Source organism: Ictidomys tridecemlineatus, chromosome 9 (assembly GCF_052094955.1).
Source record: "Ictidomys tridecemlineatus isolate mIctTri1 chromosome 9, mIctTri1.hap1, whole genome shotgun sequence".
NCBI lineage: Eukaryota > Metazoa > Chordata > Mammalia > Rodentia > Sciuridae > Ictidomys > Ictidomys tridecemlineatus.
Genome location: NC_135485.1, coordinates 118,759,793 through 118,782,261, shown reverse-complemented (window position 1 = coordinate 118,782,261; position 22,469 = coordinate 118,759,793). Strand labels below are relative to the sequence as shown.

At 32.5% G+C, this 22,469-nt stretch overlaps 1 protein-coding gene across 3 annotated transcripts in view; it reads right to left on the bottom strand.

The window, feature by feature from the left end:
• Pdgfc (platelet derived growth factor C) overlaps nucleotides 1-22,469 on the bottom strand; it is a 199,694-nt gene that overhangs the window by 83,134 nt on the left and 94,091 nt on the right. For 2 of the 3 annotated variants that reach the window (XM_078021968.1, XM_078021967.1), the window contains exon 3: nucleotides 4,048-4,240. In XM_078021968.1, coding sequence (XP_077878094.1) covers nucleotides 4,048-4,240 — 193 coding nt within the window. Of the gene's footprint in view, nucleotides 1-4,047; nucleotides 4,241-15,671; nucleotides 15,733-22,469 lie in introns of all 3 variants that reach the window. The other variant, XM_021730271.3, reaches the window with a different exon arrangement.

Sequence of the window (22,469 nt, the reverse complement as noted above, 5' to 3'; positions counted from 1 at the left end):
CCATACCTCAGTAACCAGGTTAACATCAGCAATGATAAGTGAGATTGACAGCATGTGCCTTCTGGTATAACAACAAGGACAAATGACCTTTGGAATTCTCCCTCCAAATTCATAACTTCAGTGCAATCATGAGAAAAGATTTGCAAAGTTTAAATTGAGGGACATTCTACCAAAAAAAAAAAAAAATACATGACCAGCACTCTTCAAAACCATCAAGTAAAAAAACACAAGAGAGAAACATACAAAGTTCAGATTTGTACAGATTCAGTTTGTAAAGAGACACTAGAATTAAATGCAGTGTGCATATCCTGAAAGGGACTTGAAGTGGAAAAACTGCTAGCATCCAATTAAAATCTGTAATTTAGTTAATAGTATTGAACAAGTGTTAAATTCTTAGTTATGCAAATGTACCATTGTTACATGAGATGCTAAAATCAGAGGAACCTGGATTAATTGTATATGGAAACTTTCTGTACTCTTTTTTCAACATTCTGTAAATCCAAAGTTCTTCCAAATTTTAAACAGATTTTAAAAAGGCAAACTGTTGGGCTGGGGTTGTGGCTCAGCGGTACAGTGCTTGCCTAGCACGTGCAAGGCCCTGGGTTGGATCCTCAACACCACATATAAAAAATAAATAAAATAAAAAAAAAATCAAACTGTCTAAAATTGGCAAGAAGATAGTTGCCTAATAACACAATCAACCACTTAACAAGAATTTAAAAAGAAAGAGTAAAAGAATATAATGGGGGAAAGAAATCCTTTTTCACTTGTCACAAGCCAAATGATTTTTTGCATAGATCTAAAATAATTCCCAGAACAATTGTTAAAATAAATAAAAGAGCTTAATGAGTCTGCCAGATAAAAAGATCAACACAAAAATTGACTGCGTTTTCATACACCAGCAGTATATAATTAACAGTTTTCAAAAAAAGATGCTTAGCGACAATGTATTAATAATCTAGAATTAAATCTAAATAATGGATATACAACATCTTCATAAATAAAAATTTTAAACCATATGGATATAAAAGAAGACCCCAATAAATGGAGAAACGTAAAATTCTCAAGGATAAGCAGAACCATTATTACAAAGATGTCAATTTTCTTCAAAATGATCCACACATTCAAATCTACTGGAGTAATCATTGCAACAGTTTTCAAGGGATTTTACAACCTATTTCTAAAGAATATATTGGAAGTCAAAATAGTCAAAATGTTCCCAAAGGGGGAAAAAATGAAGTTAGTCTTCCCCTAACACAAGCATTTATAAAGTTAAAAAAAAGTAAGTAAGGCAGTGTCATTCAATTAAGATTTTCACACAAACAACCAAAGGAACAGAACAGAGTGCAGAACAGATCAGACCACATACAGAAATTTGCACATCCTTGGGAAAGGAGCAGTATTCAATAAATGATGATGGGATACTACTGGACCATTTTAAAAAAAAAAAGTCATAGACCACAGACAACAACCAATTGAGTGGATCAAGGACTTAAATACAAAAAGCAAAATTTAGGAAGTCAAACAGACAAATGAAAACTAGACAAGAGATGTGACAAGGCATTTCAGAGAAAAGGGACCAAGAATGATCAGTGATAAATGAAAATTTCTCAACCCCTTTAGTAACCAAGAAAACGAATTCAACATAATGATAACAATTTCATATTATCAGAACTTAAAAAAAGACATCTCAAAAGTTGTTAAGAATATTATACAACAGAAATTTTTGAGTCTTAGTAGATGGGTAAACTGGTCACTTTAAAAATAATTAAACTCTACCTAAAGTTGAAAATGTAAGTATCTTTTTTTAAAAAATAAAAAATTGTAGTTGTAAATGGACAGAACGCCTTTATTTTATTTGTTTATTTTTATGTGGTGCTGAGGATCGAACCCAGTGCCTCACGCATGCTAGGAAAGCACTCTGCCACTGAGCTACAGCCCCAGCCCAAAAACATAAGTATCTTAAGACTGCTGTCTCATCATTTTTAAATGCAGACAAATTTTCTTGCATTTGTACACAGGAGAGCTGGAAACAAGCTAACTGTTGTTCAAAGTAGAAGAGATAACTAGTTATCCAATGGAACATTAGACATCAAGGAAAAAAAGTAATCTAAGCTATGAGCATCAACGTGAACTAATATTAAAAATATAATACCATTAGGTTTTCCTTGTTTTGAAATATGTATCAAGTTACAAAAAATCATATAATATTAATCCACTGATACATATTTTAAAACAGGCTAACAATAAACTATGTATCATAGGACAGTACTAGGAAAATACATACATGTTGAAAATTATTGAGAAAATCAAGAAAAAAGTAAAGAATTTAGGACAATGATTATATTCACAGAAAGAAGATGATCAGGGAGAAACATGAAAAGGGGACCTCAAAACCACTGAAAGTATCACTTTTCTAAAGTTGTCACATTCTGGTTAAAGTTGTATCACACATTACTTGTGACATGCAGGACTGATAGTTTAGTTTTCATTATTTAGTAATGTATATTATACACACATAAATATGTACATATGTACACAATATAGTATGCTTCCTTTTCTGTACAACTACCATTTAGGTGACAAGTTGTCACATGGACCCTCCTGGTATTGACTTGTGGGAAATGGAAATCAGGTAAAAAGCAAAAGAAAGTGCTACTCTTCAAGCTGCCACTATTGTAATAAAGTCTTTTGTTTCTGACCAAGGAGTCTCCTGTCTTCTTTTAATATCCACAAAACTTTGGTGGACAAAACTACTACTTTGCAAGTAGGGCAAACTCATAGATCCTACACAATTTTTAACAAGACTATGAGATCTTGTTTATGAGAAGTAAATGAGAGGTGTGCATGGTAGAAAATCCCCTTCAGAGGTGTAAGAAAAAATTAGTTTTAGCATTTGCTTAGTTACAATATATAAATGAGATCTAGTACAGCTAGCCCACGTCCCTGGTCTCTGTTTCCTCATCTACGGAATGAAAGAATGTTAACACAATTTTCTGAAGACAGTTAGCAAAGCTCCTAATTCTGGAGATTTAAAATCACTGATGTAAGGGAAAAATATATAATATGAAATGTACAGTCACTGAACAAAGAAATATGAAAAATAGTACGTAAAGGCTAAAGATAAAAATTGTGATGACAGCAAGTACAAAGTTTATTTCATGCATACTGAAATATTTATCTATAGTATATGATAAAATAAAAATTCTCTTTTAAGTTGTGAATCAAAGAGAAAATAAAGGACCCTGTGACAAAGTTCAAGTAAAATATTTTCATGATACACGAATGCCACTGAAGTGAAAAATCTTCTATAAGACCACCCAACCTTGACAAGTGTATTCATATGGGATTTAAAGAGTAATATTTGTATGACATACAGTAGGTGGTCTTTTGCGTGGGTGAAAAATTCCAGCTGACTTTGGTTCACGGATGCTGCTGTAAGAATTATGATGAATTCCCACCTATGGAATAAAGCTAGCTTAAACTTCAAATTCTGCTGTCAGAACTATACTCTCTTTCTTTGTGATGAAACATTCAAAGTTCTTAATCACCTCTGTATGTATACCATGTATCTATCAATTCAGATATATATAGAAATAGATATAGCTATGGATCAGTATGCACATCTAGATAATATATACCCACAGATACAGCTTTTCCTTTAAATTGCTTATATTTATCTTATTGATTTGGTTGTCTGGGAGCTCAAATGCAAAATTATTAGCACTAATGTTAATTTATGTTTTCTAGCACAACTGCATCATGAATTTCTGTTCTCTATTCCTTTTCTTTTTTTATATACTTTTTTTTACCAAAAATTAACACAAGTCACTTTAGAAATAGAAATAATAACTGTTTATGTATATTTATGTGTCTTCTCATTTTAAATGAAGACTAAATGAAATACAGCATAAATAAGGTGGTAACTTTCTTAGCTCATTAGAAAATCAAAACAAAGGTGCCATTTCAAAGTACAACAAGGAAAAAATTTGAAAGACAACAGTTGTTAAGTTCTGTCAGAATTCCAGGTGAAGTATGCTAACTTACTTGCAAATGTCATCTTCTGGGTCTTCCAGCCCAAATCTTTCATCAAATGTAAGTTGTATCCACACATTTTCCTCTGCTACCAATCTCCATACCAAGACCATATTTCTTGGGTAAGTATGAGGAAACCTTGGGCTGTGAATACTCCCATTTGTAGACACAGTAATAATTCTCTCATGCTGGGGATTTTGTACTCCTAAAGAAAAAACATAAGAGATGGACATATTTTTTAGAAGAGACATTTCAAAAATTATAGGTTTCAAAATAAGTGTTTTTCACTATTCACATTTTACCCCAAACAAGTGTTCAGTACACTTGTGAAAAATATAAACCAACCACTACTCTTTTCAAACCACATCCAAAAAAGTTATTTCAACATTATTAAATAAAATCCTATGTATATTACTATTTAAATAATATAGCAAATTCATCTTTTTAAAGCTAATTACCAAAGTGTCAATCATCAGCTCTGCAGAATCCTAAAATCACAATAAAGTTAAGATTCAAATATCCAAGAAATTATCAAACATAAACCATATTACAATAAAAATAAGCTTCATATACTATTGCTTTTAAAAATACAAATAATGAGGCTGGGGCTGGGGCTTGCAGTAGAGCACTTACCAGGCATGTGTGAGGCACTGAGTTCAGTTCTCAGCACCACATATAAATAAATAATGATCTATCAACAATTAAAAAAATTAAAAATGCAAATAATGATTAATGTACCCTAATTGTAAACAGCAGAGCCCAGGGAATAAGTAATTTAGAGTTTGTATGAATATCATATATGAGAAAATATGAGATAGTTGAAGAAAAAGAAATGTGAGGATAAAAGAGGCAGAAATTGAATAATAAACTAAGAAGTTATTTGCTCTTCTTATTGATCTATTAAATGTCAATCAGCACACCACACCACATGCCATTTAAAGCTTTTTACCTGCTTCTTACTCTTAATGCTTTCCAAACAGAGCTGACAAAATAATCTTAAAAACTTATGCTTACTTAGGGGCCCATAATTTTGGAAGAAGGGTCATCCAACACAACCTCAAAATTTCACATGAACTGAAATTACTAAAGGAACTTAAAATGTAAAAATGAGATCAAAGTTATGGTCTTAATGTGTTGTTATGACGAAAATAGTAAGCATTCATCAAAGATGTTAAAATATAAGAAATTTTGCAGAACACCTTAGGGCCTAAATATACTCACTTGAATTCTGAATTTTTTTCAGAGGATAGCACGAAACAGATTCCAAGTTCATTAGGTACGGATTACTTTACATCTTGAATTATTTTACATCTACTAAAATATTTTGCTAATAACATCTTTCTTTTGATTTGAATGTTGGGAGAAAAATTGAGGGGAAGGGCAAATTAGCATTTCTAAAATAAATCTGGTTTTATACCCACCAATTTGACAGTTAAGTGAAAATTCATAATTGCTCTTTGTCAAATGAGCAGTCATTCTCTCACTCAAAAAAAAAAAACCCTGAGAAGTAAGACACTATGGTGTTCAAGCCATGAAAGTCCATTTAAATATATTAAATACTACTACTACTACTACTACTACTACTATAATAATAATAATAATAATAATAATAACAGAACTTTTAAACTATCCTTCATTCAATTTGCAGTGTAATTTTATAAATTTTTAAAGCCCTAAATGGCAACCCAAATACTTCAAGGGCGGGCGGGGGGGGGGGGTAATTCATTTCCTCTGATTATATTCCTTCAAACTGCAAAGCACATAATGAAATATTCATGCCAAGATATCTAACACTCAATATTTTTGGTCAACATTTATACACTCATAACTTCATGAGAACAGATTCAACCATAGTAATTCTGCATTCATTTTGATGACTGAGAGAATTGCTCCCCAATACTGAACATTGGTTTGTAGTTATAGAAAGATAAGAGTATGATTAGTCATTTACCCCTCTCTCAACATCCGATGCCACAGACATTTATATTTACTTAACAGAAATAGGATAAACCTCATTTAATTCATTTCCTCTTGTCCTTTCCCTTCAAACTTCAATACAGATTTAGTAAGTCCTATTAAATCATCAATTTTACATTTTACATTTTTCTTCTTTGCATTTCTATTAAGAGTTTCCTCCCCCTTCCTCTTCTCTATGAGTTTCATTTGCCATAACTTAATTCCCTTTTAACTAACAGATTTCCCAGTCCCCTCTTTCCCTACTCAATATCTTAAACTTCCTGAATGCACACCAGAGATCTCACTGCCTAAGGTGGTAGGCGGAACTCTAAGATGACCCCCAACATTCCTCATCTCTCAATAAACCTCTGGCTGGAGTGCGCAACCATGGGCTATTCCTCCCAGGAACAGGTTAGTTGAGTCTGAGTTAATCAAAAGGCAGACAATTTAAGTGGGCCTACACTCATCAAGTGAGGCAATAAAAGAAGCTGGGTCCTTCTTCAACTCAGAGAATTCAGAGTGTGAGGGAGAGTCAAAAGGAGAGAGATTCTTTGTTGCTGACTTTGAAAATGGAGGAGGCTATCTGGCAAGGGATGTGAGAAGCCTCTGGAAGCTAAGAGTAGACTATGACAAGGAAGGGGGACTTGAGTCCTAAAACACCTGCCACCTGGAAGAACCTAGACACAGGGTCATTTCCAAGGCCTCTAGAAACAAAGCTTTTTGATTTTAGCCTTCTGAAACTCTGATCAAAAGCCCAATAACAGGAGGCCTTCACTTCTGACATGTGAACAGGAGCATTAACAAAGGGAATTTTAAGCTGCCAAAGTTGTGATAATTTCTTATATAATATTAGAAAACAAATACCATTCTATTGTTGTGGAAAGCTGGTTAGGTTGAAGGTATGTCTTTGTGTTCTAATCTCCAACACTAATTATAGTAATTATACCTACTTTTCTTTTGATATTCATGTTAGACAAAATGTTAACATTATTTCACATTAATAAATGTATCTTAGAAATTTATTGAATTTAAGAGACACTTCAAGAAAAGGGTCATGAATTTCTTAGAATATTATTAAGGTTAATAATTAAAATTGTTTTGAGCAGTGTAAGGATAAAAACAATTTTAAAAGATGTATTTGTGACTTTAAAATTACATAATCTAATGTTGCTTTTCTTCTCAGTGCCTAAATTTTCATGATCAATAAGCAGTTTATTCGGTATCATGTTCCCCCACACTGGATGCTAATATTTGATATTGCTGTTGACTATAAGAATTTATATGAAATTATTATTACTTCTTTTGTGCCCATAATTTAGCACCAGTATATCTCTTAACACAGATGGCACTATCAAGTGAGATGGATTCTCCACATACTGACAAACTATAACATTATTAAGGAAATGATGATTGTTAACTATTCAAATTAAATTCTTGAACTTTGGTCACAAATATTTCCTTTAAAAACAAGCTGTTGTGGGCTGTGGTGTCATATACCTGTAATCTCAGCCTCTCAGGAGGCTGAGGCAGGAGGATCAATAATTCAAAGCAAGCCTCAGCAATCTAGTGAGGCACTCAGCAACTTAGTGAGACCCTACCTCAAAATAAAAAATAAAAAGGGCTTGGGGGCTGGGGATGTGGCTCAAGCGGTAGTGTGCTCGCCTGGCATGTGCAGGGTGCTGGGTTCGATCCTCAGCACTACATAAAAATAAAATAAAGATGTTGTGTCCACCGAAAACTAAAAAATAAATACTAAAAAATTCTCTAAAAAAAAAAAAAAGAAAAAAGGCTGGGGATGTGCTCAGTGGTAAAACACCCCTGGGTTCAACATCTCTGGTTATAAAAAAAAAAAAAAAAAAGCAAAAACTATCATTCTCTAAAGTTTCTTCCAATAATTAAATATTTCAGAAGTATTTACAGGAATAGCTAATATTTAGGTGACTAATTTTTTTAATAAATTAGTTTTTCAGGACAGATTTATTAAAATTGAGTGTCTGCTAAGTCTCTAAACAAATGACTCTGCTTCACAAACAACTGTGTTTACTCTTTCATTTAAAATCTAGAAAACTACCTGGCTATTAAAAGATCTGAATTCTATTTTTATATCTTCAATCAAAAAAGCTCATGGCTAACACGCATATACTTAAACTTAGGTTAACATATTTTTCCTTATAATTCATAACTGTGTTACAGTATAATTAAACATCATTTAAAGACTTGACAATCTAGCCTGTATCTGTGGTTAAAAAAAAATGTAATTTCTTTTTTAATTAAATTGCTGCACCCAAAATATTCACCTAAACATGCCGTCAGGTTTGCTACCCAACATGTGATCTGCACATGACTATCAAAGTTTTATGTGAATCTCAAGCAAGGAGGACCTATAATCAAAATGAAAAAAAAAAGAAAGAAAAAAGCAACAAACATTAAGTTCTATGAAATAAGAACTCTGAACTTAAGAGTTCTGTTGTTTTAAACATCATCTTTTCAAACATAAGTTTATTATATTTTAGGGATGAGACAAGTATGCAGTATTTTTGTGACTACTCAAGGTACCAATTAAATAAAACACATTTGTAGTCAAATGACTAAAATATTGACAATGTGATCCTTGCAATGTATACTGAAACAAGAATAAATCTTATATAGCTTAGATTTAAAAAGAAAAATATATGTAAACATTAAATTCTGAAAATTATAATTATGCACAAAGTCATTTTATGTGGTTCAACTCTTAAGGTAGGAGTACTGAAAAATAAAATGAAGAAAAATATATTAAAAAGGAAAACAAAAGTGATTAATAATGTAAACAGTGTAAAATAGTTGACTATATGTATATATATATACACATACATATACAATTTAATTATATAGATATATTATGCTCTGTATGTATTAAATCACAGCAATTAAAATCACAGCAACTCTAAAATATTTGCCTTGCATGACACATGGTTTACACATTTAAAAATTTATTTATTAAGGATGAAAGAGAGTGATAGTAAGAGAATTATAAAAATAAATAAAAGTTGTAATATTTCAAAATGATAGACTATTAAGAAAGATAGCACTAAAAAAGAAGTTTAAGGATAACATATAACTCATAAAGATAAAGGATACATGTCTTTCTGTATTCTAATATTTTAATTTGATTTTAGCATAAAAGTTCAGAAATGAGAATCTGGGGGAAAAACAAAACAAGTCTCCAATCTTGGTTAGGTTTTACCAGCTTTAAGAATTCTGCTTCTGTTTCACAAGATCAAGACTGTAACAACCTGTCACCCAAAAACTGATAGACTTCACAGATGTTCTGTGGGTTTAGATGTTTTCATTTCCAGATATACACTGTTTTCTTTTTTCCCCCTTTCCCACCTCTTTCTTTTTCTTGTGCTAGTGATTGAACCCCACTGAGCTACATCTCCTTTTTAATTTTTATTTTTGAGATGGGTCCTTGCTTAGTTGCTTAGGGTCTCACTAAGTGCTGAGGTTGGCCTTGAGCTTTTGATCCTCCTGCCTCAGCTTCCTGAGAGTCAGTGTGGAAAATGTGTTCTTGGAAACTTATGTCTCTGGGAAGCACTTTCCCCAGCAAAGCCAAGGTTTCTGACATGTTCTTCTTCTTCTCCTCTTTAATTTTTTTTTTTTTTTTGACTGTGGTAGGAATTTAACCGAAGGACCTCTCTACCAGGCCACTGTTTTCGTATTATGTAAAAAGCATTTCATTAATAGTCACTGTATCTTATTTTTCATTTTAGAAATTGGTTAAAATCCTAAGGTTCTCTCTCTCTCTCTCTCTCTACACACACACACACACACACACACACACACACACACACACCAAAGCTAGTTCCTTTTTGTCCAGAAAATCCAGAGGAATTTCATTCTAACTGTATTTTCTACAAGATATAATTGAATTTTAAACACTGACAAATATCTCCCACATCAATTCAATCTCTATAGAAGTAACCTATTGGCATGCTTAATGTTTTTAATTCCAATCATTAATACAAAAGTATGATAATATAATGAACAGAAAACCCAGACTCTAGTTTTTTGTTTGTTTTGTTTTATTGTTTTTTTATCATGGGTTCGATCTACCATTTCCCATATCTTTAACACAAATAAAACAAAAACAATCAACAAATCTAGTTTTGTTTACCTCAAACTATTTACAAATTCCAAGAACAAAATGTCCACTAAAAGAAAATGAAAGAAGGGACTTCCATATTAAGTAAACCCCAAAAACTAACAATCATTTGGGATATGTCCAATTGAAGTTCTTGAACTTATTTTAGATAATAGTCATTTCTGCTCCTCAAGGGAATGAAAAACCTAACACTACATACTGAGAACCTACTGTATATCAGCACCTCCTCAGGAGCTTAGGACATCAGAAAATAAACAAAGCCCTGTCCTTTTAATGTGATCCCCCCCCCCTTTTTTTTTTGTGGTGCTGGGGATTGAACCCAGGGCCTTGTACATGCAAGACAAGCACTCTACCAACTGAGCTATATCCCCAGCCCTAATACGGTCACTTTTAAGTCTTCAATATAGTACCATTCCTAGACCATGTATACCAGTGATTTAATATTCATAAACAAAACCCAGTTCAGATGTAAGCTTCTTAAAAATACAATCACTGATTTCAATTTACATTCCTTTAATGTAATGCATATTTTAATTATAATGTATATGCTGGCTATATTCTTTTCCACTACACTATGATTTCAAGGTGGCAAATTATTTTTGTTGACATCCATATCTAGTTTCCAATTCTGATCCTGGCACCCAGCACTATCTAACACTCTTTGATAGTGTAAGAAAACTTGATACCCTGGGACAAGGCAGAAAACAATTTTAGATTTATATTAACATTTTAACCACTACTCCTAAGTTTCCAGAGACTGTACAGAATAAAAATAAGAAGATTTAACAATGAATACCCCCTAACTAAAGTCCTTTAATTAACATTTTATATCCTACTGCAGGTTCATTTGTTTTAATCTACACATATATCACAGCTGAAGGTGACAAGTCAGAGTACTCATTACTGAGACTTTCCATTTTCTTATTAAGCCCACTTATTTGTAAAATTAGAACATGCTCTATAATTTGCCACACTCTGAGAATATTACAATTGCAGTAATTATTTTACCAAAACTCTGAAATATGAATTGAAGAATGACAAAATCTGTTATTTTAAGCAAATCACTGATTTATTTTTGTATCAACTGGAATTAATCAGTGATTTGTCTAAAAATTCAAAGGATATGATAATTATACAAAATAAAATAATTACAAAGCAGTATATAAATAAAGGAGAAACACTGACTATCAAATTCTGTTTAATAGAATGAGAATAAAAATCTACTACAGATATCCACTTTCCTGATGCTAGAGAACAGGAGAATGTTATGTAAGACATAATGCAAAACTGGCCATATGTATAAAGGTTCCAGTCTCAAAAAGATCAAAGTAATTATGCAAGTAGCACTGACTTTTAGGCAATGATTTCAAATTTCTTTCTATGGGCTGACTACAGAAGGAAGAAAAGAAACAATTTGCAGAAGTTTTACTGTTTCATGATGATAACTAGGTAAAAAAAAAAAAAAGATGTGTCATTCTTTTGAATATAATGAGGAGTACAAGAACTAAACCATTAGCCTCTTAGTCTATGGAAATAGTTGTAAATGAAGGCCTGTGTTCAGAAGTACACGAGGAAAGTTAAAATAATGAGCATTTTCCCAGGGTCCCCCATCAATATTATCACAACCCTGGATAAAGGTGAGACTGATCCTACCTAGAAGCATTCTGGGAAATCAATACAAGTCCATTTTCTTTGTTGCCTGGATCACTCTAATGCACAGATCAGAGTGAACTCAAAGGCCATTTTTTAACACTGGGAGACTAGACAATTTGGGGTGTAAAAGTGAGACTCAAAACTATGGTAGTCATTTAGGCTGATAAAAGTCTGATAAAAAGGTCAATGCACAGAAACGAGCAGATATATCACTGTACAGAAAAGTTGAGCTAAATCATACAATAAACTCATCTCCTCTCTGGGCTTCTCAGTTACTTTAATAAATAAATCACTTTTACTATTTAAGCCAGTTACAGTTACAATTTGTTATAACTGCAATCAAAATCATTCTATAGTAGAAGTGTTTGGGTTTGCCTGGAATAACATTGGTTTAAATCTGTTTCCCTGGTGTGATTATTGTTAGTATCCGCTTTCACATTCAACAACGTCTGACTTTACATCATAAAAAGACCCATCAAATAAGAGCTATAAAATCTTCTTGTATTGAGACATATGATTTAGAAATGGTCAGGATTTGACAGTCTGGTATTTTAAGCTTCTGAGTAATCGTAAAAATAACCCATTTTGGTTTTGTACAATGGAGTGACTTTAACATGAATGCTCAAATATGGAAGAAAAACTGACAATAATCTTCATATCTATTATGGCACAGGATAAATAGTCAAGTGCATAAACACAGAATCTCTTTAAGGCCTTTACACACACCAATTAGTAATGAATATAATTGCATACACATATAATCACACACCCTAATACTGTGAAACATGTTTAGGCAATGCTGTTTTCTTTCTTTGTTAAGTTGCACATTAATTTAGACACCAGGAAGAGGCCAAACCAGAATGTAGAAGAGAGATACATTAGGAGTAGTTCAATTACATAAGAAACATTCACCTTAAAAATTAGTGAATCAACTCTCCTATTGAATTATATTATTATTCAATGTAGAGAGTAACAATATTAGGAGTTCTGAAATGTCTTAAGCAACAAGTACATTTATATACCAAGTAATATTATTATGGCAAAAAATGGCTAACATGATTAAGCACAAATTCCTATTATATATACCTTTTAAGAAACAAATTTAAGAGAAAATATTTTCAATAAAGAACATCTGTTCTTGAGTCTCAGGATCTACCAACTTTCTAACTGCATGGGACATATAATATACAACATTCAGACTGGAATTTACCAGCAATCTCCAAAATGGCCTGATGTTACCTCCTATTTCTTTGTGAGTTCACAATGACTAGGTAAAGTATTGACATTCTGATGGGATAATTTTTAGAATTTACCAATGAAAATTACAAGAAAATGACAGTCACTACAAACTTGTCTTTCACAGATTTGTAAATCCATTATTGTATGTTTTTAATGAGAATTTAAAATGTTTAAAATTTTTTAGACTAAGTTGTGCATTAGGCTAAGCTGTACATTAGGCAAATGAATGAATCCTAAGGAAAATAGGTAGGAATATATTTATTACAGTGTTAATATATTCAGCCATATTGCTGAAAAATGAGACTACTGTTTCCTGTTTGTATTTAGCATTTCACCTTCAAAAGTGAATGCATATAATGTATCTGTAATGAGTCCATGACTCATGAATTCTACTCTAAGATTAAAAAAAAATTCAGTCATTTATATACGAAACATATCCTCATATCTTGTATTTCAGAGTTACTAAGTGTTGTCAATTAGTGATAAAGTGTTTACATTTCCATAAGACATATTTACTATTTACAACTTATGTTTGTAGCAAGATAAAAGATTACTTCATGTGGTTTTTCTTTTCAGGAATTCCACATAATGAAATCTGGAATAAATACACTGGGACAAGACCACCAGTCATTAGACAAAGTATAAATAAAATATGCTCATGAATGTCCTAACCATTCTGCTCTGGTAGAAACCACGGCCTTCCCAACCCATGCACTACCCTTTAACAATTTTTATTCATTTCAGTGATGTAAAAATATGAAAAATGTAAATGTGATGTATTTAAAAGAAACAATGAATGAAAATTAATAATAAAAAATATATTTTGGTGAGAAAATATGTCCTTCTCAAAACACAAATTTAAATAATGATGAGGATACCCTGTGCCAACCTATTCCATTCCAGCTTACCCTATTTTATCAACTAGAAGGGTTGGGGTTAAAGAGTGAATACACATAAAGAAGATTTTCAGTATCCTTAATTCTAGAGTGGCCTTGAATATATCCATTAGCTGGATTCTTCAGCAACAAGTTTTATCACAATAATTTTAAATTGAGCCAAACATAAAGGAAAAAGAGAACTGAAAAGAGGAGGTGAAATGGAGGAAGGAACAGATTGCAGGAGATACATGGTTTTACTCAATGTAGAGACTGAATTTGACTTAACCAAGTCCACCAGAAGTTCCATTTGTGAGGTGAGATTTTTCTCCAACACTCCATTATCACTAGTCCTTTCAACATTGTTCAAAAATATCTACTTCCTTGTCTTCTGATCTCAGGGGAGATTCTGAGGATATGTCTGTCAGATTGGGCATCATCAGACACCACAAGATTTGAGAATCCCTCTTTATGACATCTGCACTGTTTATATGAGTCTAATCCCTGTCTGAGCAAATGGAACAGCTGCATTCATGACCTCCCAGAAGTGAACAGACCTGTCTGAGCACAGCATTGCCTTGAAAATTCTTGCCTCTGAAAGCTAATTTTGAAGTTGAAAACTCTCCACCCATGTTTCCCTATGAATCCACCCATTCCTCTTCTGAAAGAAATGTAATATTTTCCATGAAAAAAAAAAAGTACAAAAAATATAAGCCAATGTGGGTTGGGGGAAAGGAGAAAGGAGAAAACTATTAGGAAATATGTACAAGTTATAATTAATGTAATTGCAGCAATTGTAATGTTATTAATTATCTTGACATGAGGTTGATATCCCTATTCTCAGGTTGAGGGCTTTTTAAAGAAAGATACGCATAACATAAGCCTTGAAGACAACTGTACTCATTATCTAAAACATGAATTACAGAGATCTATTACTGTACAACCACACAAACCACAGAAGTATTTTATTCCAGTTATCATACTGCAAAGTTTGATCACAACGTAATAATCTTGTTAAAAGTGAACCAATGCAATTTCAGAAGATTTCTAATGAGTAAGCAAAATACCAAACTCAAAAAAAAATACTGATATAAATATGTACTAAGGCTTACTCATTAATTACCAAGAAAGTTTTATTTGTCACTTATCTTTGAAAAAATTTTTTAACTTGTAGACGGACAGAATACCTTTATTTTATTTATTTATTTTTATGCAGGGCTGAGGATCAAACCCAGTGCCTCACACATACTTGGCAAGCACTCTACCAGTGAGCCACAACCCCAGACCATTATTTGGCACGTTCAGCCAAACAAAAATACTAATGAATGAACAATGGAAAAGTACCAGAGAAAAAACAGAATAATAAATTACAGCTCAATAAAGAAACGTATCTCTACTCTCTCAACAGTCATAATAATTTGCCAGGTAAAGTCATATTTAATATGTCAGAGAATTTCAGGAAATGAGAACATATGTATAGGCATTCCAGCAAGCACACTGCAGTCTGAAGACTATCAGGGATATTGTGAGAATAGCACTTAAGCCTTGGAATGACTAGACAGAAGCTGGGAAGAGCAAAGACGTAACAGCCAACATCAAAGAAGGTGTTCAGGTCTCCACTTGTTTGTATTAGAGCTACAGGTAAGAACATTATTCCACCTAAAGAGATTTTCTTGCTTGCTTTAAGATGGCTTGTATCAATTTTAGTTATAGTAGAGTGTAATGAGACACGTTTTTAAAAAATTTTAAAAAACATATGTTTTGCTTACCTTTTAAATGTTCTTTCTCCTCTTTTCTATGCCAGTCCAGATGCTTGGGTATAGTTCCTCCCTGCCAGTAGATGGAGATAGTAAAATTGAGTCTTTTGGTGACCTTAGATCCTAATCTAGGTGGTTCAGAATCTTCAATGTCAGATTGGGTGGTAAAAAAAAAATAATTTGAATGATGGAAAAAGACACATAAAGCTCGTAAAAATAGCTGAGTCTGTGAAATGAATATATTATTGGTCATTTGTACTATTCTTTACAGGAGAGGTTCTTGGCTGGCATAGAAAAAAATAAAAGAAAGAGCATTATTTGGTATATAATCCCTTGACTCTTCCTAGATCTTCCTACTCTTCCTAGATCTTGCTCATTCACTCAAGTAACATCCATTGAGTATCAAATCAAAACTACAAGTAGTGACCAGATACTTTCATGTACATTTTCTAATTCATGTTTTTAATAAGGCTGTGTAGCACTTGATATCCTCTATTTTTTTTTCCCCTGAAACTGTGTATTTTAAAGTTCCATATGGTGAACTGGCTCCTGTGTGCCAACTTTCTGGAGTCTTCCTGATGGTCAAGATTCTCAGATTTAGGCAAAATCAGCTTCCTCTTTTTATTGCTAAAGGGACCTTCAATTGGAAACTCATTTGCTAGTGATAAAAAGTGATTTTGTTTTATTTTGTTTAAAATTAATACAAGTCCTCCAACAGCTTTTCAGGAAGAAATTTAAAAAGTTAAAGTGCAGTCATTTTGAAGAGATTAAATGGATTTTCAGAAATACAATTGGATTCAGGAATAGAGCTGTATGAAAAATATGTTTTTTGTTTAAGGACTGCACCCTGCATACATTAAAATGCATGATTGCTGATAATGATTTAATAAAAGAATAAAATTATTATCATTTTCAAAAGCTAACGGAAGTACACCTAAATACCTCTTGAAGATGATAAGAAGCAAACTAAAAACAATCCACACTGAATTGAAAACTGAAAAAATTATGAAATAATTGCTTCCATTTTTCTCATTCAGTTCAGTAAAGCCATTGAATTTTCATAAAAACATGATTTGTGCTTCTTCTTTATTCCACAACTTAGTTTAAATCTCAACATTGCTTGTAGTCATGGTCTGTGACTTGGTTTCAACACAACACATTTTTGGAAAATATGGGCATTACAGAACTAACTGGGAATAATACTAATTTGTCCAAGAATTACGTTATTCATGTAAAAGTACTCTTATAACAGTACCCAAATCATCCTGCCCAGATGCATATACTAATATTTAATTTTCCCAGTTATTCTTATAATGAATTTTTTATTGTAAAACTCTTGATTATACAAAAAATTTCATTTCAATTATTACAACTTTAAAAACTAAAAGTACTGAGCAGATACTTCTCAGAAGAAGAGATATGAATTTTCAACAAATATGCAAATTAAAACTATACTGAGATTTCATCTCACCCCAATCAGAATGGCAATTATCAAGAATACAAATAACAATAAATATTGGTAAGGATGTGAAGAGAAAGCTACACTCATACATTGCTGGTGGGAATGCAAATTGGTGCAACTACTCTGGAAAACAGTATGAATATTCCTCAAAAAAACTAGGAATAGAACCACATTTGATTGTTACCCTACTTTTCAGCGTATACCCAAAGGATTTAAGATCAGCACACTACAAGTAAAACAACCACATCAATTTTATAGCAGCACAATTTACAATAGCTAAGCTGTGGAACCAACCTAGATACCCTTCAATAGATGAATGAATAAAGAAAATATGGTATATATACTAATACAATGGAGTTTTACTCACATAAAGAAGAATGACTTCATGACATTTGCCTGTAAATGGATGGATATGGAGACTATCATGCTAAGTGAAATAAGCCAGTCCCAAAAGCCGAAGGTCAAATATTTTCAGAAATATATGGAACCTAATCCACCACAATATAGAGGAAGAGGGGAAGAACAGATATGCAGTAGATTAGACAAAGGGGAATGAGGGAAAGGGAAGGGGAATGGGAAAAGGAAAGACAGTGGAATGAATCTGACATAATATTCCTGTGTACATACATAAATATACCATAGTGAATCCCACCATTGTGAATATCCTTAAGAATGGAATACTAATTAGAATAAGATATATTCTATATTTGAATATCAAAATGAATTCTGCTGCCATGTATAACGAAAAAGAATGAATAAAATTTTAAAATTTTAAAAATACATATCATTAAAAAAACTAAAAGTAGCACATATACTTTTTTCCCTATGAAAATAGACTGAGGCATCACAATAAGTAGGGTAACCATACAATTTCTTATCCAAATCAAAACATTTTTAACAATGAAAGAGAATATTACTAATTGTGTCAGAGCAAGAGAGATGATCAACTTCAAATCTCAGAATCTGCAACACATGATTATCCTAATGACAAAAGATAGCATTAACCTCCAATCCAAAGCTCTTGGGTCTCATTGCTATCTGTTCTCTTTGTACTTCATCACACTACTTAGGACATCTTTCAACTTAGAAATCTACTAGATTGATTCACAAGTATGTTTTCCTGTTTACATCCTGATCAACTTACCATTTTCCTTGTTTTCAGAAACATGGTAATATCCATTATATTTACAGTACTTTTTCAAAATAGTTTAAAACAACAAGGATCCTAACAACTCTTTCTCTTTAATTGTTTTTCATTATGTTGTTTGTGAGATCTGTCCAATATTACCAATCAAGAGGAGACATTTTTCCCAATTATTATCAATTTACTGGATTCTGGTTTTCTTCTCATGGCTGGATCAAGAGTTAACTCTACTTACAAGTTTCACGTTGTTCCAGAATTTAATACTCTCTAAAAAGTGGTTAATTTAGAGAAGGCAAGTAATCACTTAAAATATTTAAAATGTGTTATAATATGGAGAAATGAACTATACTAAATGACCAATATGATTCTGCAACCTGTACACTTGCTAAATATTTCTTGATTGGCTTAACTAAAAATTTTACCCACTGACAAAGTTATGAAAAAATTTTGATAGATATTATATGGGTTGATTAATGGAGTATTGTTGCCTTATGAGAGTTATTTTTATTGTTGTTGTTGTATTCATTTTTGTTTTTCTGCCTTAAAAAGAACAAATAAAGATCTTCCACATTGCATTTAAAAAGATACCAGCAACCTACTTTGATGACATAAAATCTGTCCAAAGGAAACAGAGTTATGTGAAATTCTTGTCTGGAATACTTCAACATGATTTAAAAAATCTCCAAAATACGACTTCCAACAACTGCAATATTCCATCTAATAAAAATCACATTCAGAAAGGAAATTTTTCTTTCCTTTCTGAAATCAGAAATCAAGTATTTGTTTTAAAAATAAAATATCCACTGTCTTAACCAGACTCAGGAACCACATATATATACTTCTAATAAATGATAAGCCTTGGATTTTCTCTTCGTGATTGTCTTCCTTCCAAATTTCCAAGATCAAAACTTGGAGAAGATAGCCTGATGCTTTTATTTTTCTATGTCAGATGTGAGTTATAAAAGGTAATGTTTAGAACTGGTTTTAAGTGCTGCGGTATGGTTGGATAATACAGTAGCACCATTATGGTAAAGAGCATGCCAGCAAGATGACCTAGACAGAGGAACATAATAATGTAGGAAGCTTTTGAGACAAAAACAAACCTTAACGTGATTTGCTAAATAATGTCTGTAATCCTCTGTTCCTATATAATTGCTCCAATTATAAAACTAGCCTTCAAAACTCCTCAAGTATGCTAAACTTCTGAACCAACTATTTAAAAACAAAAGCCATTTTCTGATCCTTTTAAAGGAATGGCTTGACAAACCCTTGAGAATCTGATGAAAGGTATGGATGCTCAAACCAGAAAATTATATACCTAAATATATACTCTCATAGTTTTCACGCAATAGAATACAATTTCAGACTATTCACCCAACCCCCGGAAGACATATATTAACCCTTTTATCTATGAAATTACAGTGAAAATGCTTTCTTCAAAAATAACATGGCAATTATAAAGCAAAACAAACAATGGGTTTTCTGCTCCAGGAACAGAAGAGCTATGTGGCATTTGAGGGATTTTGTTTTTTGATTTTGATTTTTTGTTGTTGTTGTTCAATTCTGAGAACTGATCCAAGGGCTTCAGGTATGCTAGGCAAATAAATGCTCTACTACTGAGCTACATGCCCAGCCCTAATTGATATTTGAAAATACACACACAACACACACACACACACACACACACACAAATTATTTTTTATAATTGTAGATAGACAGCATGTCTTTATTTTATTCATTTTTGTATGGAGTGCTAAGGATCAAACCCAGTACCTCACACATTCTAGGCAAGTGCTCTGCCACTAAGCCACATTCCCAACCCCTCACACAATTTTTATATAAAAACAATGACCATGAACACACTTCCAATGCAACTGTTTAAAAGTATTTAATATACTGTCAGGAAAACTATATCTCCAATGTGTAATTTGTAACAATCTAATAATTCTCTGCAGTCATTAATTAAAAAAAAAAAATCCAGGGCTGGGGATGAGGCTCAAGCGGTAATGCATTCACCTGGAACGCACAGGGTCCTGGGTTCGATCCTCAGAACCAGATAAAATAAAATAAAGATGTTGTGTCCACCGAAAACTGAAAAATAAGCATTAAAAAATTCTCTCTCTCTCTCTCTCTCTCTCTCTCTCTCTCTCTCTCTCTTAAAAAAATCCAGCTGAGGGTTTTCCTCAGTTTTGGAGCATGTGCTTACACAAGAACCCAGTTTAAATCTAAGAACTAAAACCCAGATCCCCACCTAAAAAGTTAACTTTTGAAGAGAAATGTTAAAGATTTGTTATCAAGAAATGTTTACATAAAAGCATATAGTAGATCATTCAACTGTACCCTTGTATTTCAATAAGGATTAATTTACTAACTTCCCTGAATTTCACAGCATGCTACCTGTTTGAGTACAACAGAAAAGGTAAGCAATACACACATTTTCAGGGACTGATTTGATAACTGGTTTCTATTAATGAACCAACCACCAGAAAGCAATTGGGAAATAAGAGTTACAGATTCTCTTAGTGGTTTTATTTGACTGGGTCATATGGCACCACTTGGGAAATCTTTCCTATTTTAGATACTCAACAGAACTGCACCCTCTTAATGCCTGGAGTTGGTTTTTCTCCAAAATTCTGTCCTCTTTTTATCATCTCAAAGTACTCCCTGGATTCAAATTCATATCTTTCACAAGCATATGCTCTTTTAAATCTACAGCAGTAGCTCAGAACTTTCTTCCAAGTCACAATCGCATTCCCAGGTGTCTCACTAAAATTCAGTATATGCTACTTCAAACTCATGACCTTTATGAGCTCTACCTCCTCCTCTGCTTTATTTTTTAATTTCCACATGTGGATTCATCATTTCACAAGCCAGTTAGCCTCAAAAATCTGATTCATTTCACTATCCTTTACGACAGTGTTGCCATTGTATCATGACTGAGAAAATTTTTAAGTTAAACATGGACAAACACATGGTTAATACGCAATACATATTTATTGTTGTTGCAGTTGTCTTCAATGTAGAATTATTCAACTTGCTCATATTGTAATTTTTTCTAATAAATCTTCAGTTTTCTATTCCTTTAACCCAATAGTTTTGTCATTTAAAAATTGCAACACCATATTTGCATTCTATTTGTACATATCTATGAGCTAAACAAAACTATGTTAAAATGAACAGATAATCTCATAGCTCTTTAAAGAATCAATTTAGGAAGTAAAAATATTTCACCAAATGAACTTGTTCATGTCTGTTCTTACTAAATTTGTGAGTGGAAAGCATTTACAGAAAGGCTGGTTCTGCTTTGTCTTTTATTCTTTAGACTGGGTGAAATTTTGTCATGAATACACTAAGGGTTAAAATTAACATAGTCTGATTGTGAGTCTTTTCAAATTAAAAAATATAGACCTTGGGGCTGGAGTTGGACTCAGCAGTAGAGCACTGGCCTAGGATGTGCAAGGTGATGAGTTTGATCCTCAGTACCACATAAAAATAAATAAATAAAATAAAGGTATTGTGAAAAAAAATATATAGACCTTGCATGATGCAAAAAGGCATTCTTTAACATTGGAACTCTTAATGTTTTAAAAATATTTCTGATTATGGTATGAATTATGCTTTATTTGACTCATTTTCCTATATGAACAGTAAATATTCTAAATATCACTTACTGTACATTCAGATTTTCCTCATTCTGTCTCATACCTCAATATGTCAAATATGTGAATAAATTTTTAGCCTCTATGTAATTTTTTCTTGCACAAAAATACACTGATTAATTATAATAAGACTCAATACATTGGCTACTAATGTCCCTTTTTCTTTCTGGCAGTGCTGGGGATTGAACCCAGAGACTCCTGAATACTAAACATGCACTCTACAGCTGCCTGGCCCTTGAGTTTTCTATATTATTGGACACAGTTTCTGATCAAGTTCCATGAATTCTGCAAGGATTTCATTGTAGTTATACTTTATAAAATCACTTAGAAAGATTTTACATAACTACAGTATTAAATTCTCTCACCAGTAAACATGACGTCACTTTGTCCCTTTGTTTACATTTTATGTCATCTTTTTCCTTCTAATACTACTTGAGTAACTACAAATGCAGTTACTGAAAATAAAGGGGCTCAGCATAAAACTATAACAATCGACAAGCAATGGCAATCCATTGAGCCCTGCCAACTGGGAAACACTAATGCCA